General features: G+C 27.1%; 1 protein-coding gene across 8 annotated transcripts; it reads right to left on the bottom strand.

Moving 5' to 3' along the window:
• Positions 1-135: 135 nt before the first annotated feature.
• On the bottom strand, positions 136-15,085 carry Mbs (Myosin binding subunit). Of its 8 annotated transcripts, none has more exons than XM_069132001.1 (22): positions 14,837-15,085; positions 12,678-12,808; positions 12,433-12,551; positions 12,183-12,342; positions 11,925-12,069; positions 11,720-11,853; positions 11,503-11,648; positions 10,860-11,000; positions 10,538-10,620; positions 10,351-10,468; positions 10,155-10,263; positions 9,748-9,882; positions 9,231-9,413; positions 8,843-8,956; positions 7,904-8,087; positions 7,512-7,661; positions 7,200-7,398; positions 7,010-7,119; positions 6,821-6,892; positions 4,358-4,681; positions 3,659-3,754; positions 136-1,983 (listed from the first exon to the last, which is right to left on the bottom strand). In XM_069132001.1, exons 1-21 carry the CDS (start codon positions 15,083-15,085, stop codon positions 3,659-3,661), a joined length of 3,102 nt encoding a protein of 1,033 aa, XP_068988102.1. In that variant the 3' UTR covers positions 136-1,983. The 8 variants fall into 8 exon arrangements, with proteins under 8 accessions (XP_068988102.1, XP_068988085.1, XP_068988129.1 ...); XM_069131984.1 differs by having other exon boundaries at positions 10,860-11,036; XM_069132028.1 differs by lacking the exon at positions 10,860-11,000.
• Between the last annotated feature and the right edge of the window lie 181 nt (positions 15,086-15,266).

Raw genomic sequence — 15,266 nt, forward strand, 5'->3', positions numbered from 1 at the left:
TATTTACATATCACCGCATTAAGACTGTTATACGAAATATATAAGCAATCGTTCTAGCAATCTTTCTAAAAAAATTTATTTTTTATAAATTTTAAATCACAAATATAAAACCAAATATGAAATAAATATTTCAGATTTAACAAACTGGAGATTGTTAGGCTCCTATGTAACTTCAAAATTTAATTTGAACCAGCACAAAATTTTATTTTTAACAGTGTTAATTATATTATAAAATATTTCACAAAAACGTCAGACCACATTCACTGACTTTCATCTAAGTGATACCTGAGGGTAGGACATGTTTATTATAATCGTGCAAGATATCATAGCAGAATCAATCTTTATCAAATGAATGAATTTGCAAAGATTCAATCATTTTGTGTTGTTTATGTGAAATATTGAATGTGGTTTTATAAATGTTATGAAGATACATTGATATAAAATGAATGACAAGAATGCAAACAAAAATTTACAAATAATTATTGGGATCATTTGAATAATATTGTATACATATACAGTACAATCATATATATGTATAGCTATAGATAATTGTATTTACAAAAAATACATAATATGAAACATCTCAATCAAGCCGAAAAATATTTGATAAAGATTGAACTACTTATCACAAATTGTACAAATGGACTTTTGTTTATATTTATACAATAATGAGCATTGTATACTGTGATGCTAGTTTCATTCAAACAATTTTCAAGTACAATAAGCACGTAGCTATATAATATAATGGAAGTACGTGTATATACTAAACAGTTACGCAGAATTGTTATTTAATAACAAACATCATTATGAAATAACTATTTCAACTTATCTTTGTACAATTTTTTACAATAACATTGTTAAAAAACATGTCACCCATACATTGTCATTTTTCCTTTTCTCATTACTTATAAATTTATAATTTTTATCAAAATTAAAATTTCATTACAAATATTTCTATTTAAAAAGTAAAATCCTTTCTTTCAATCGAATACATTAAATTAGTTATTAAATGTAATAACACAATTTGTTTGTTGATACCAATTAATAGAAACTATATTATCTTTAACCTTTTTTATGTATTAAAAAATTTTAGTTGTTTGAATTATATTTCAATAACAACGAATTGTAAAATAATATTAAAACATACATTATTTACTGCATGAATTTTCTGCATTCTGTAAAATATGGCAATGATGGAAGGATTATAAATTGCAGTCTTCCAGGAAAGGCCACTTGAATAGCATGAAAATCATTATCTTAATTCACTTTTTTTTTTATTGTTCTACTTAATCTTGTAATACGCTACGAATGTATTCGCCTGCATTACAATTATGGAAACAAGTTTATACAATAAATTTGATATATATCTCTTACGTGTTTTTTGAAAGTAAAAAATTTTCTTATTTAATTCTAAAATGCCACGTTATTATTACCTATTACATATTTACAAAATATCCTTATAAAGAGTCAACATTAATAACGTGAATTCTTTAAAAAAAATTGTCATAAAGAACGTTTGTTTTTTATCAATTCGAACGAAGTACATTTTGCTTTACAAGCGCCGGCTCTAAAATGAACCATGAAATTTATCTTCGACAGGAAGAGTTACATGTGAGAAAGTAAAAATTCTAAGTCCTTTATAGTCGACTATTCACAATTCTAAGAATAGGAGCAATGTCTCTCTTCGCTCTTGGCACAGCCACGCGAGTGATTTGTTTGATAATAAATTAAATTACTAGCATTAAGAATAAATTCATCAATAATGTGATGATGTAATATACATTGTAAGAATACTAGCAATAATGATCATGATGCTTTATAGCTAAAACAATTCATTCAATCAATTGTAATGCAACATAAGAAACGCTAGACAGCCCTTTTTTAAGACCATTGGAGTTATTTGGATAATTTGCTGATTACTCTTATCAAGGCACCGTTTTCATCTTTTAGCCTCTGGTTTTCACATTTCAATTGGTCCATTACCTAGAAAAGAAGAAGGTAAAACTATTTTGTGTCATATTTAATTGTATTCCTTACTAAAAAGAAATTTTTAAAAAATAAAGAATGAAATACAAAGGCAATGCCATTATAGAGTGGGTCAAATAAATGCTCACAAATAAGAAAAACAACTCAAACAAAACATGGGACACAAGCAAGTACCATTGCAACTGGAGATTTAGAAATGAAAACAATAAAACAATTAAGTGCATTAAAATCAAAGGAGTAGTATATATAAAATATAACAAGCGGATATAATTTTAATGCTATGTAAAAATTTTACACACATATAAGGAATAGCATAATTAAATTAAAATATTGAATTATATTTTATCAATATCTTTTGAACCTTTTTAGAATTTATGTATTTATAATTTTAATAAACTGTTATATTTTAAGATCATGTGCAGAAATAAAAAGTAAAAGCGAAAGTAATTATTGCATGTAAAGCAATTTCTAATATATACCCCAATATCTTGGCTTGTTTAATACATATTTTTTATCTCCTGTTTCTAAGTTAATGCTCTTCCAATTGAATTTCTGGTTCTTATTGCATTCATAAATAACATTTATACCATTTTATTATGATTTTAAAAATAAATTATATCTTTAAAATAATGTAGAAAATATAAATATAGATTGTTTTTTATTGTTTGATGCAATCTTATATTTTAATTATTCAATTTTTTTCATGCATCTTACAAAATCTATTATTACAAAATTACTAGTAGACAATATATGAAGAGTGATATGTATAATACAAATCGGGCAATGAAATGTGAGTATCAAACAATACATAGTGCAATAAAATGTAACTTTACTCTGAACATGCTTTCTTAGGAAAAATTATACAGTTATGTATATAAATTTTTAAATATCATTCTTAAATGTTTATATTTCCACAAAGTTCAAAAATAGTACTCAAAAGTTACAAAAATATAGCCGAAATAAAAGTATTTGTAAGTTTTTTTTTTAAATCAAACTGAAATTTTAAAACAGTCCATGTTCTATGGATGAGAACTATAAGAATTTCATATTTCTTAAAAGTTTTACTATTTTAAAACATCTTAAATTATATAATTAAAAAATTTTGAAATTAGATTACTTATAAGAGCTGTTTTTAGAACTAAAATAAAGGACAGGCTGCGTTCTTTAATTTTGGGAAATAATCTGATTATGTATTTGATATTTTAATTTCTATTGACGTAACATTTGTATTGGTACAAATGATTTAACAATAATAAGATATCTGTAAATTTTATTAAACGTTATTTTTGTAAGAATTTAGAAATATAAAAAAAATATATATATATGAAAATCAATAAAGATGCACATACTGTAAGTATCATTAGTAAAATAGAGAAAAACGTAGTCTTATATAATTATAGCATAATATCTATTAAAAAGATTTATACAAGCTTTAAATTTTTGTACCATAAGCTGTTATAGATTCTTAAAATGAAACTATTTTAATGATCACAATTACGCGTAGTATATTTTGCGAAGCTGTATTGTAAGATAAGTCAGTGAGCGACATCGTTTCAACATTTTAATATTGCGATCAGAACGTAAAAATCGTAAGTAATCAATTAATTAATTAATATTGTACATGGAATACGATGTACACTGTTAACGCAGATGCTGTCATTATGTCCTTTACCTATTTAGTAGTATTGGTGAGTTTGGATACGACGCGGGTAAGTGCCCGATTTTCGGCTTTCAATCTCTCATTTTCAGCTTTGAGCTTTTGTAATTGCTGTAAACAGTGAAACAATTAGCCTAAAATTCGCTTGTCTTATAAAAGCCCCACCAGACAATACTATGTACTCTACCATCATTTATACATTAATAATGTCATTTTCAATTATTAGCCAAATGTATAGATAATGTAAACCACACAGACTATAAATAAAGAAATAAATTAAGAAAAAAATACAAAGTGCCAATTAAAATCATTATATTGCGTAAATAATAAGCGTGATTATTTAATAAGAAGTACTAAAAATAGAAGCACCAAGAAATGGCAAATAAAGAAAAGCAATGCATTAAAAGCTGCTTATACTTCTTCAATTTCTCTCAAATTAACCACTCCAGAAATGCTGGCACCTTCCTCTGTATTTAGTTATAACAATCAAAACGTAATTGTCAAAAAATTGTAACGTGCATTTTAACTAAGATCATGTATGTAATTGAAAAATGTATAGAAATATAATGATACATAATAATTAATGTTAAAATGTTTCAAATAATTGTTTAATTAAAATAATTTCTTGATATATAATAATATCTGAAGATTATTTTTAGAAAACAATGTACAAAACAGTAATTAAAATGTAAAATAAAAGTCTTTAATTCTTACCTTCAATTCTTCTTCCATTTCTGACAATTTCCTTTCCATTGCTCTCCTTTCCCTTTTCTCAGTTTCAGATAGAACTGTTTTATTTTGAGCACTTTGTGCTTTGTCCAATAAATTTCTGGCTTCCTTTAATTGTTCATCTGACCGCCTAAGCTTTTCTTTAAGTCTTTCATTTTCTGCTTGAGATTCTTCATACAATTTTTTATAATCTAATTCACCATTTTCAGAAGTTGTAGACTTTAGTCTTACTGACATAGAAGGTGCTTCTGATGATAGTGATGATATAGATCCTAGCCTGTTAGATCTCCCAGTACGATCATTTCCACTCTGTAAAATAAATCCAAACAAAAGTGATGTATATAAATAAGTTAAAATAACTTTTACAAATTTCATAAAAAATATAATATATTTCTTTTTATAATATTTTAATATATTTTCTTACAATGTATCCTTCAGAACTGGCTAAGCTTTGCAAACTAGAACTTCTAGATCCAATATGAAGATCTAGTTTTGTTTTTGTTTTATTAAAGCTTTTTGTTCTCTGTGCTTGTAAATGATTATTTGGATTGAGATTTAAATAATTATAACTCGTGGAAGGTGGTAAACGCAAAGAGTTAATATTTATTGGAAGAGTTATACTTCCATATCCTGATGATGTTCCACCATATGTGGTGTATGGATTTTGATAATTCAAATTACTTGTAGAATTTGAATAAGGAGTTTTTCTAAATGATTCATTACTTTTTGTAGTTTTATTAAAAAAATTTGGTAATCCAATAGGATTTTCGTTAATACCTAGCAGACCGGAATAACTATTTTGATTTAAAGGAAATAATCCACTAATACTTCGTGATCTGTTTCCAAAAATTGAGTTTCCATTTGCTGATGCTTGAGCTCTTAATCCTGCAGCTGTTGTTGGTTTTCCTTGAGATCTTTTTCTATAGGATGACATTGTTTATAAAACTGATAAAATAGCTTTAAAAATCGTATTACTTTAAACTATTTTTATTCTTTAATTAAATATAACTTTTTTACATAGTATTTTTTAAAGAAAGATTAAAATTTTTAAATAATTTTATAATTTAATGTTAGATCACTTTGTCACAATATATTCAGATATAAAACGATCTAGTTCTAATGACAGCAAGTATTTGACTGACGTAGACTGGGTGGAGGAACTTAAGACATCAGCCAGTTTACTCTACAGCATCAGTTTGGTATGCTATTTATAGGTCACAGGCATAAACCTACACTGTTATAAAGATTGTGTTTTTTAGAATAAATATATTTCACGTTTTACTTTTAAGATATTTTATAAATAATTAAATATTGTGAAATATGTATATAATTACTTTATAATTCCTATAGCTTTAATTATAATATATCAAATTATATTAGAAAAAATAATTTATCTATGTAATAATTTATAATATATACAAATTTTGCAAATATACTTTTGATGCTATTCATATCATAAATATAATGCAAACTATGTAATTAAAATAATTATATTTTTGTGTTAAAAAATTTCGTATGTTATGCAATATATATTACCATAAAATTAAATTAAACAAATTTGTTTCCTTTTTTATATAAACAAATGTGTCCAGGACCATGCAAACAATAAATACATTCTTTCTCATCTATTCTAAATGTCAAAGTGCCATACTGTTGCAAATGTCAATAGAATATTTTTAGGTACTCTCAGGCCATGTTCATGATCAATTTTTTTACTTTTTTACTCAAACAAAAAGACTGCTTATTTATATATTACGAAATATGTTGAAACATTTATATAAACAAATGCTTGATTTGTTGCTATCTGTGTGCATTTAATATACTACATGAATTATATAAATTATTATATACTATGTATACTAATGTAATAATTTCAATAAATTTGGATATATTTTAAAGATTATCTATTTATAAGAGGCATAGTGTGCAATGGAATAAATGATGCAAAATTATACAAAATAGTACGAGAATAATATATGATTATAAACATAATTTTAAATATAAAATTGAGAAATCAATAAAGTTACAGTACTTCTATATGTGCAATTGATCTTAATGCACAGTCTGACGAGATATAGGAGGATAAGAAATGGGAAACTATTTTTAACGAAGCATGCACGAATAGAGGTTAATCTTCCCAGAGACTAATCCCAAAATAACTCAAAACGTCTGTGCTTCATGAAATTGCGTTCATATTATAATAGTTATATATAATGCTTACCAATTCAAACATAGAAACAATGTTAAAGTAAAAATATCTTATTACATATAAGAATTCGTTTATTCTAATGATGAAGTAACAAAAATAGATAATTAAATGTTTTTTCATTCTTTTTGGTTAATATAAATAATTTTTAATTCAGATTTATAAAAGTAGAAAACTTGTTAAAATTTTTTAATGTTATTTATAATTCTAAAAAAATAATAAGGTAAAATTAATTTATTTACCTCATTGTGGTTGATTTTGGACTCATCATAATCTCCTCCAGCAGTTAAGTCTTGTTTCTCTGGATCGATTTCCTATAAAATATTCAGTTACTTGATTAAGCTGCTTTATGTTAAACACGTAATTTAAAAATATATAAAAAATGATAAACTCAAATAATTTAAATTAATGAAATAATAATTAATACTAACGTCCATATCAACGTGGACAACGCCAGTAGATCTCCTTTTAGGTCTTCGTCTCCTTTGTATAACAGCTTGTGTAGCTTGTGCATTTCTACTATCATTTTCCTTATCTTGTTCTAAAACATATCAGCAGAAGTAGTATAAAAATTTTTATTTATATACTTAAACCTATATATGTAAGTATCAACGTGCATACCTTTATCTTCAGGTTGTTTTAACGATCGTCTAAGTGGTAATGTCACTGTTGTTTCTGCACTACTCGTTGCGATAGTTTCAACCGGAGCTGATGATGGTCTAGGTACACTTGTACCCGCTGAAGGTCTTCTCATATATGCTGTAGTAGTATCTGTATTAGATAGCGTAGTAGCTCTGTTATTAGCATCTTCTAGCTGGAACTAAGTAATACATTTTTTTCAATAATATAAAAATATATTACTACGGTATAAGTGTAATATGGATTATATCAAAATGTGAAAAAATTATTCATTAAATGATATAAACTACAAACCTTGCTTCCATTATCCACTTTCAATCTCCAGGAAGGTCGTCTTTCAGGTAAATTAAGTTCTTCAGAAGGTTTATTTGAAATTACAGTAGTAGGAGTTGCTGTTGTTATTGTAGCTGTAATCGAGGCTGTATTGCTGGTAGTGGTTGCAGGCTGAGTTATTTAAAAAAATATGAGTAAACAATTATAAAGCTTTCATTATTATTAAGAAATTTAGTATTTCATAAGTATTGCAGGTGTGCAAAATAAAACGTACACAATTATACATATGTTTATAAATTTACATAATAGTTACATATGGGATTAAAAAATTCTAGCACAATATGTACATCTTATAATAATTTAGTAGGATTTAGACATATTTCAAAGCCAAGGTAATGTATAAAGAGATTTACCTGTGTAGAAGATATTGTGGAAGGAATTTCATTGTTTTGTTGTTTCTTTTTTACTAATTGTTCTGCACTTTTGATTTCGTCCAATGTCACTCCTTGAGTCGAACGTCGAGTTTCTCTTACTCTTTTCGCATGTGCTTTTCTTTGTGTTTCACTTTCCTCATCACGAACAGGAGGAACAAATGATCTAGACAGAAATTTACATTATATTGATAATTTACATTTTAATTATCTATACAATGTTTTCAAGTTTTACTTTAAATATAACAAAAATTTAAAAAGCATTAAATATTACAATAAACACAATTTACAAGCAACACTTACAAATATCACATAAAACAATTATGCCTTTATTTTAACTTAAAACAACTATTTTGTTATTAATTATATCAATCACAACAATCTGTAAATATTACAGTCCTAAATATAATAGTCAGAAAATAATATTGTTTAATTGTACTTATGTTGCATGGATAAAATATATTTTGAAATATTCAACATGCCAAAATTTCATGTTTTTGTAAAATTAAGAAACAGTATGTCAATGAGGCACACATTTTTTTTTTCTTTTTATGTCATACATGGTACTTTCGTGCACTTGAAGCTATGATCTTGTGTCACGTCAGTAAATTTGCTGAGAAATAGATTTTATACAAAAAGAATGTACATTGAAAAATGTGATGCTACTTAAATGGCTGAGAAAATTAACTCTTAGTTTCAGTGGCAGTGTTTTTAAGTTTGAAATATTATCTTCACCAACAAAGACAAGGCAGTGGTTATTGGGACAAGTAATATTTTAGGATAAATATATGCAACTCAAATAAATAATTACACCGTAAAGCAAATTTTCATGCCACTGCCAATAATTTAATAATATATTATAAAATATGCAAAATCACACATTTCAAGAGAATCTTCTCAGGTCAAACATTAAGTACCCACTTGAAGAAATTCTTGAAGATATTTCCTGGACTTAGTTTGCTCCCTCCTGGTGTAGTGGGAGTTCCAGGAACTGCTACTGAATTGTTTGTAGCTGTAGCTTCCACTGGTTGAACACTACTCAGCCATATTAACAATGCACGTTGCAAATATGAATATATAAACTACGGTTTTAAATGTATTTTGTACATATTCTAGATCTCCAATAAGTGTTTGTAGTAATTAAGCTTTTAAAAACCTATCTTAGTTCTCTTGCATTTAGCAGATTCATTTACTGAGTTTTTAAATCTATTACTTTAGCTTAGAAATTATAGAAAAATACTTTATAAATGGCAGTTGTTTCCCTACATGAATTTGTTTAGAATAAATTTTTACTTTGTTTAATATTTACCTGCGTATTTGATTAGTTGGAATAGGACTTGTAGTAGTTGTTATTGTTGTGGCAGTCGTAGCTGTAGCTGTAGTAGTTGGCAGTGTACTTGACACTATTGTTTTGGATGTAGTTGTTGGTGAAAGTGTATTGCTTCCCTGTGGCAGTCTTGAGAGTTCCAAGTTTAATTTTGCTTCTTTTCTTCTAAAGTCAAAACAGTATAGTTGTTATATAATAGAAAAATACAATCTCATTTCAGTTATGTGAATTTTATAAAATCAGAATAAAGTTTAATATTACACTGTTTAAAAATTATATTCTGTGAAATACATAATACTGTGAGGTATACAATAAGATGGTTAATTGACGTTTAAGCCGTGCAAAAGCAGAGAATGCAAAAAGCTTACTTCGTACATTAATGATTGTAATATAATAAACAGTATATGGTACAACAAATACACAGAAATTTTGATGCAATCTTATGAAAAATTATACATATCGAAAGCATTAATATATATGATGTACGAAATATGCGCACCTGTGGGTTTCGCGTAGAGATGCAGAACGGGTCGTAGTATTCGTGTGAGTAGGAGTAGCTGCGTTGCAGCAATGGAGAGTAGGGCAAGAAAACGCCTTGATTCGAGCTCGTAATGCCAAGTACTGCTCATAAAACCTGCATAACATGCATCATGCCATGCACACAACTACTCTAATTTTCTATATGCATAAAGCTCAGAAGCTACTGTATTTAATTTCTGAGGTGAATAATTTGTTAAATGCTTGCAAATTCTGATGTACAAAATAATAAACATAAATATAAATATGCAGAATTATAAATGATTATAATATAAAAATATTATGTATATGTTAACGAAAATTGAATAATACAAGAAATTCCAAAATTGTAATATCACAAACAATGTATGTTAAATTTATCTAACTTACTTTTCATCCGTTTCAAAGCTATGCGTTCTTGTCAATACGACATCAGGTTCCGTATTAAGTTTGTTTGACATGGTTGGCGATTTAATAGTTTTATCCTTATCTTCAAGCCCTACGTATACATAAAATAGAAGATAGTAATAGTACATTATAATGATGTAAAACAATATAAAGTATTATTATAATATTCATAACTTACTCGAAGACAAAGTTGCTTCTGTATTTTGTACCCTATTTCTGAAAGAGCCTGATCGCCGCCAAGATGGTATAACTCCTTCTTCATTATCAGTCTGTTGTTTTGGAGGCATTATTGGAGCCTAAAAGAATCAAATTGTAAAAATTGATAACCAAAAAAATATATTGTTCAATCCGTATATAAATATTACCTGATTAGGAACTTTATTAGCATCGATAGGAGGCGAAATATTACGCGGGGCTGTTTCTTCTCTATTTGCTCTATTTTTCTTTTCTGTAAAGTTAAATTAAAATGAATATAATGTAAATCGAATTAATTTTTCTTTATCTCTTTAAGAAGGAAGGACATCAATGGAATGTGCATCCATTTATTTCAATGGAATAGTATTTGTAATAATCAAATCTTAAAGTATTATTTTCATTATGAAAAGGAACAAGAGAGATCTTATAATATGTACATGCAACAGAATGTAATTTTAAGAGTATAAAAACAGTCTTACAGACAAAACTCACCATCATCTGTAAGACATGGAGAGTGGTTTGATTCGTTAGACTTATCAGATTGATTGGAGTAAGTGGAAGAATGTGAGTCTGAGCTAGTCTCAGATTCACCTTCACCATCACTCTCTTCCATATCTGTTTCACGTGTCGCTTCTGTCCATGCAGCATTGTTACAAGAAATACAAATTGCTGTTAAGGTAAGTAAAATAGACTTGCAAAACTGAATAGTGCGTAATATATTCTTCATAAGAAACTATTCCTACCTACATCAGTACTTCTCAATCATTTGTAAATAAATTTAAATAAATCTCTGAATTTCCCAAAAAAGAAAATGTCTAAAAATTTAATAAAATTCTTATTTTATCAAAACATCTGTATATACAAAATGATTGAGAAATACTAGGTTTATTTGCTTTAATTCACAGAGTGCTCTGGTAGTATTACTCTGCCACACATTTTTAAATGAAATTGTAAGTAACAAATTACAAAACATCTTTTTAAATACATCTTTTCTACACAATAATATCCATAGAATATCCAAGTTTAGAAAATCATCACCATTTAGTAACAAAATCAAATAATTTGCCAAAATGTTTAAATATAGACATGCAAATTAGCAAACCCATATAAGTAATATAAAGGGAACAAAACATACCAACATCACTATTTGTTCCAGTACTAGAATCTTCTTTATCAGACTGAATTTCTAATTCGACCTTTTTAACTTTATTTGGCGTCTCTTCTTCAAATGTTTCTACTGATTCTTGCATAGTTATAGTATTTTCGTTATTTGTTGATACACTGTAATATAATAATTAATACAATAAATGAATTTTTTTTGTACATGATTATTAATTGTTTATAGTACAAACCGTTTCTTTGGTATAGTTGGCTGTTTCTTATTAATAATTTGTGGATGGTCTTTCATTAATAACTGTTGTTTTGCTTTTAATTCCTCCAGGGCTGATAATATAGATGAATCAGCAATGTCAAATGCAGTTTGATCCTATCAATGTAATGTTATGAAAGAGACAATTTTGGTTATTTAAAATATAAAACAATTTTAATATATCTTACAGCATAATTCTTAATGTCCATATTACAAAAATTTTCCACTAGAAGTTCACAGGCTTCTAATTGTCCCCAATGTGCTGCAGCATGCAAAGGTGTCCAACCATCAAAATCTTGAGCATTAACATCACACCTAGCTTGCAGTAATATTCTGAAATATCAGTGCTAAATTCAGTATATAACAAATAATAACTTTATCTAACATTTTTCTTTAAATATTTTTTTCTCTAATAGTTTATTCTAATAGAATCTGGAGACTCTTACTCCATAACATCAATATAGCCTTTAGCAGCAGCAACATGAAGAGCAGTGGCTCCTGATTTAGGATGGATTGAATCCTTGCCAGCTGCTCCTGATTGCCATGCTCTAGCATCATTTAACATTGATCTTTCTTCTTCGCTTCTGGCTTGATCACAGTCTATGCCTATAAACCAAATTACAAAATATATAATTTTATAATAGTACTTGAATGATTACTATGTTTTTTTAATAGAAGATAATTATAAATACAAACCAGCTTTACTTATATGTTGTTGCAGCATATCTTCCATTTCAACACTTTCAGCAATATCAAGAGCTAGTTGACCATCATAATTAACTGCTGCTAAATTACATCCTTTCTCTATTAAATATCTATAAAATTATATTCTTTTATTTAAACAAATTTCTGAAATTTATTACTATATTATAATTATTAAGATGTTTAAATCATTAATAAATCATTAGTATTTTCAATATCAAAGTAACAGCAATACTAACTTAGCAATAGATATAAATCCACAAGATGCAGTTGCATGCAATGGTGTCCAGCCTTCATTATCTCCACAATTGATATCAGCTCCTTTTTCCACTAAAAATTCGACCATATCCAGATCATCATTGATACATGCCTATAATTAAAATATTGCGACTCCTTTTAGTTAAATAAATTATAATTATAGAAATGATAAAATATCTTAAAGTATAATATTTAACACTAAAGACAGGATATGTAAAAAGTTACATAAATATTAATAAATACAGCTTCCAATAATATATTTACAAATACTTTTAAAGGTTAAACAGAAAAAGCAGGGAAAAAGGGAAGACAAAAATTTATTATTAATTTAGCCATAAGTTTTATAATATTTAAGTATTTCATATAAATTGAATTTTGTGTTACATCTAATAGTTATAAATAATAAATTGTCTAATTGAAATTTAATGAAAATTAGAGGATGATGTCATATGTAGATTAAAAAGGGCATTATGTATCATAACATTTTAAGACAGAGGACATAGAATACAGATGCTGCAGCCTCTGACTTCTAACAGAGAACTATAAATAGCATTTGATGCCTGATGTATTTTCACATTCTATTTTCGCAAATCCATGAAATGCCTAAACTTCCTCTTACTATCAGACTTAAATAATAGTAATAAATATGATATATTTCATCTAAAATAATTTATTATATATGTATGTATATATATGTACTTTTTAAGGTTAAATCATGTTTGTTATAAGTATATATAAATGCTTTATGAATGATTCTGGCTGAGTTTAGTAATTACATAACTTTGATACAATTCATTCAGTGAAACTTATAGATTGAATTTAATTCAGCAATAATATGAACAATGATCAAAGAACTTCTAAATAGTTATAATAATTTTGTTATAATATAAGACTATTTGTCTAATAGAAATTTTATTTCTTATTGACATTATATTTGAGTGACAGAACACTTTCTCACTCAGAAATATGATATTAATCATTTTTTTAGTACGTGATATTTATCTATTTAAATCATTAGAAAAAGATTTGAATTTCATACATATCTTTATTATAATTCGAGATTTTAAGTTTGTAATAAGATTTTAAATTAACTTTTTCTCTATTTTTTACACTGTGTATACATAATAAAAATTCACACATATATATATAAAACATTACTTTTTTATAATATTAATATTAAACATTTTTGTTTATTGTAGGAATATATTTATTTTATTTTCCACAAAGTTATTTTTAACTTTATCTTAATTTCAATATATTTTAGCAATCTTGATAGTTTATAGTTGCACCTTGATATATTATTAATAACTTATAAACTAATATGTTCAAGTTACTTGATTAACAAAATAAATTAGATATGAACAGCACAATATTTACATTATCAATCAATATTTTTAAAAGAAACATTCCCAATTTGTGATATAAAACATATGCTCACTTATAAAATATCTAAGATTAAATTTTAGCATGCATTCTTCTTTGTGGTTTTAAATTTTATTTACATAGAACTAATTTTTATTTGGTATTTGTGATATTAGATTAACTGTTACGTGTATAATTGTTATAAATTAAAAATGAAGATTAAATATAACAGAAATAATTTTATATATATTATATACATTCATTAAAGATAAGATAAGATATTTTTTAGTTGTATTTACTTTGTTAACTTACTTTATACTTAATTAACTTTTATCAATGAAATATTTAGATAAATCCAAGCGCAATAATTTTGTTGATTTTTAAATTCATTTTCTATATACATAAACAATAGTCGTATAAGGGTGGGGATGAACAGTTTTGTCGAGTGTTATCAGAGGGAGTAGTTGTATGGCTTGAATTGCAAGAGATAGCGGAAGCACATACTTTGTGGTAGAACTACATCTGCATTTTTATCCTATTATTAAATGTGACATTGTAGGTATGAAAGAAAATTTGATCGATTACGCTTAAATTAGACAGCTGGAACATGTAGTAGCCATCTTGCATTAAGAATTAAGATTGAGGGGGGAAAACATGAGGAGAAAGCAAAACTGGGAGAACTCATTGTCAGTCGAGTTTGTTGTTGTGGACGTAATCGTATCGGAATGAAATCGTGCCATATAAACAAAAGTGTAAAAGAGTAATCGAAGAATTTTACTTGATGTAATGCTGTGAGACCATCAACATTTCCGGTGTTGATATCCGCCCCCTTTTGGAGTAAACGTACGACCTCTTCCTTGTCGCCTGCCGCGCATGCTGCCAAGAACACACAATCCGCTGAAAATTTAATTTTTCGTGCGACCTGACGTGGTTGAGTCGGTTCACGATTTGTTTCGGACTGTTCCCAGCGTTTGAGCTGTTCAGCCCTTTTAAATAGGGCTGAGCTCGAACGACTTTCGAGAGACATTGCCCGAAAACACGCACGGCTGCACTCAAGAATCTTATAACCACTTCGCACACAGTCTTTTCTTCTCTTTCTTTCTCTTCTTCTCACTCTCTCTTTCTCTACTGCTTTTAGATCTCCACTTCGCCGAGGCCACTTCACTTCAGTTCACTTTGCGTGATTCGACACGCTGAAATGATCGTTT

Source organism: Bombus flavifrons, chromosome 1 (genome assembly GCF_040668555.2).
Source record: "Bombus flavifrons isolate JBK064 chromosome 1, iyBomFlav1_principal, whole genome shotgun sequence".
Lineage (NCBI taxonomy): Eukaryota > Metazoa > Arthropoda > Insecta > Hymenoptera > Apidae > Bombus > Bombus flavifrons.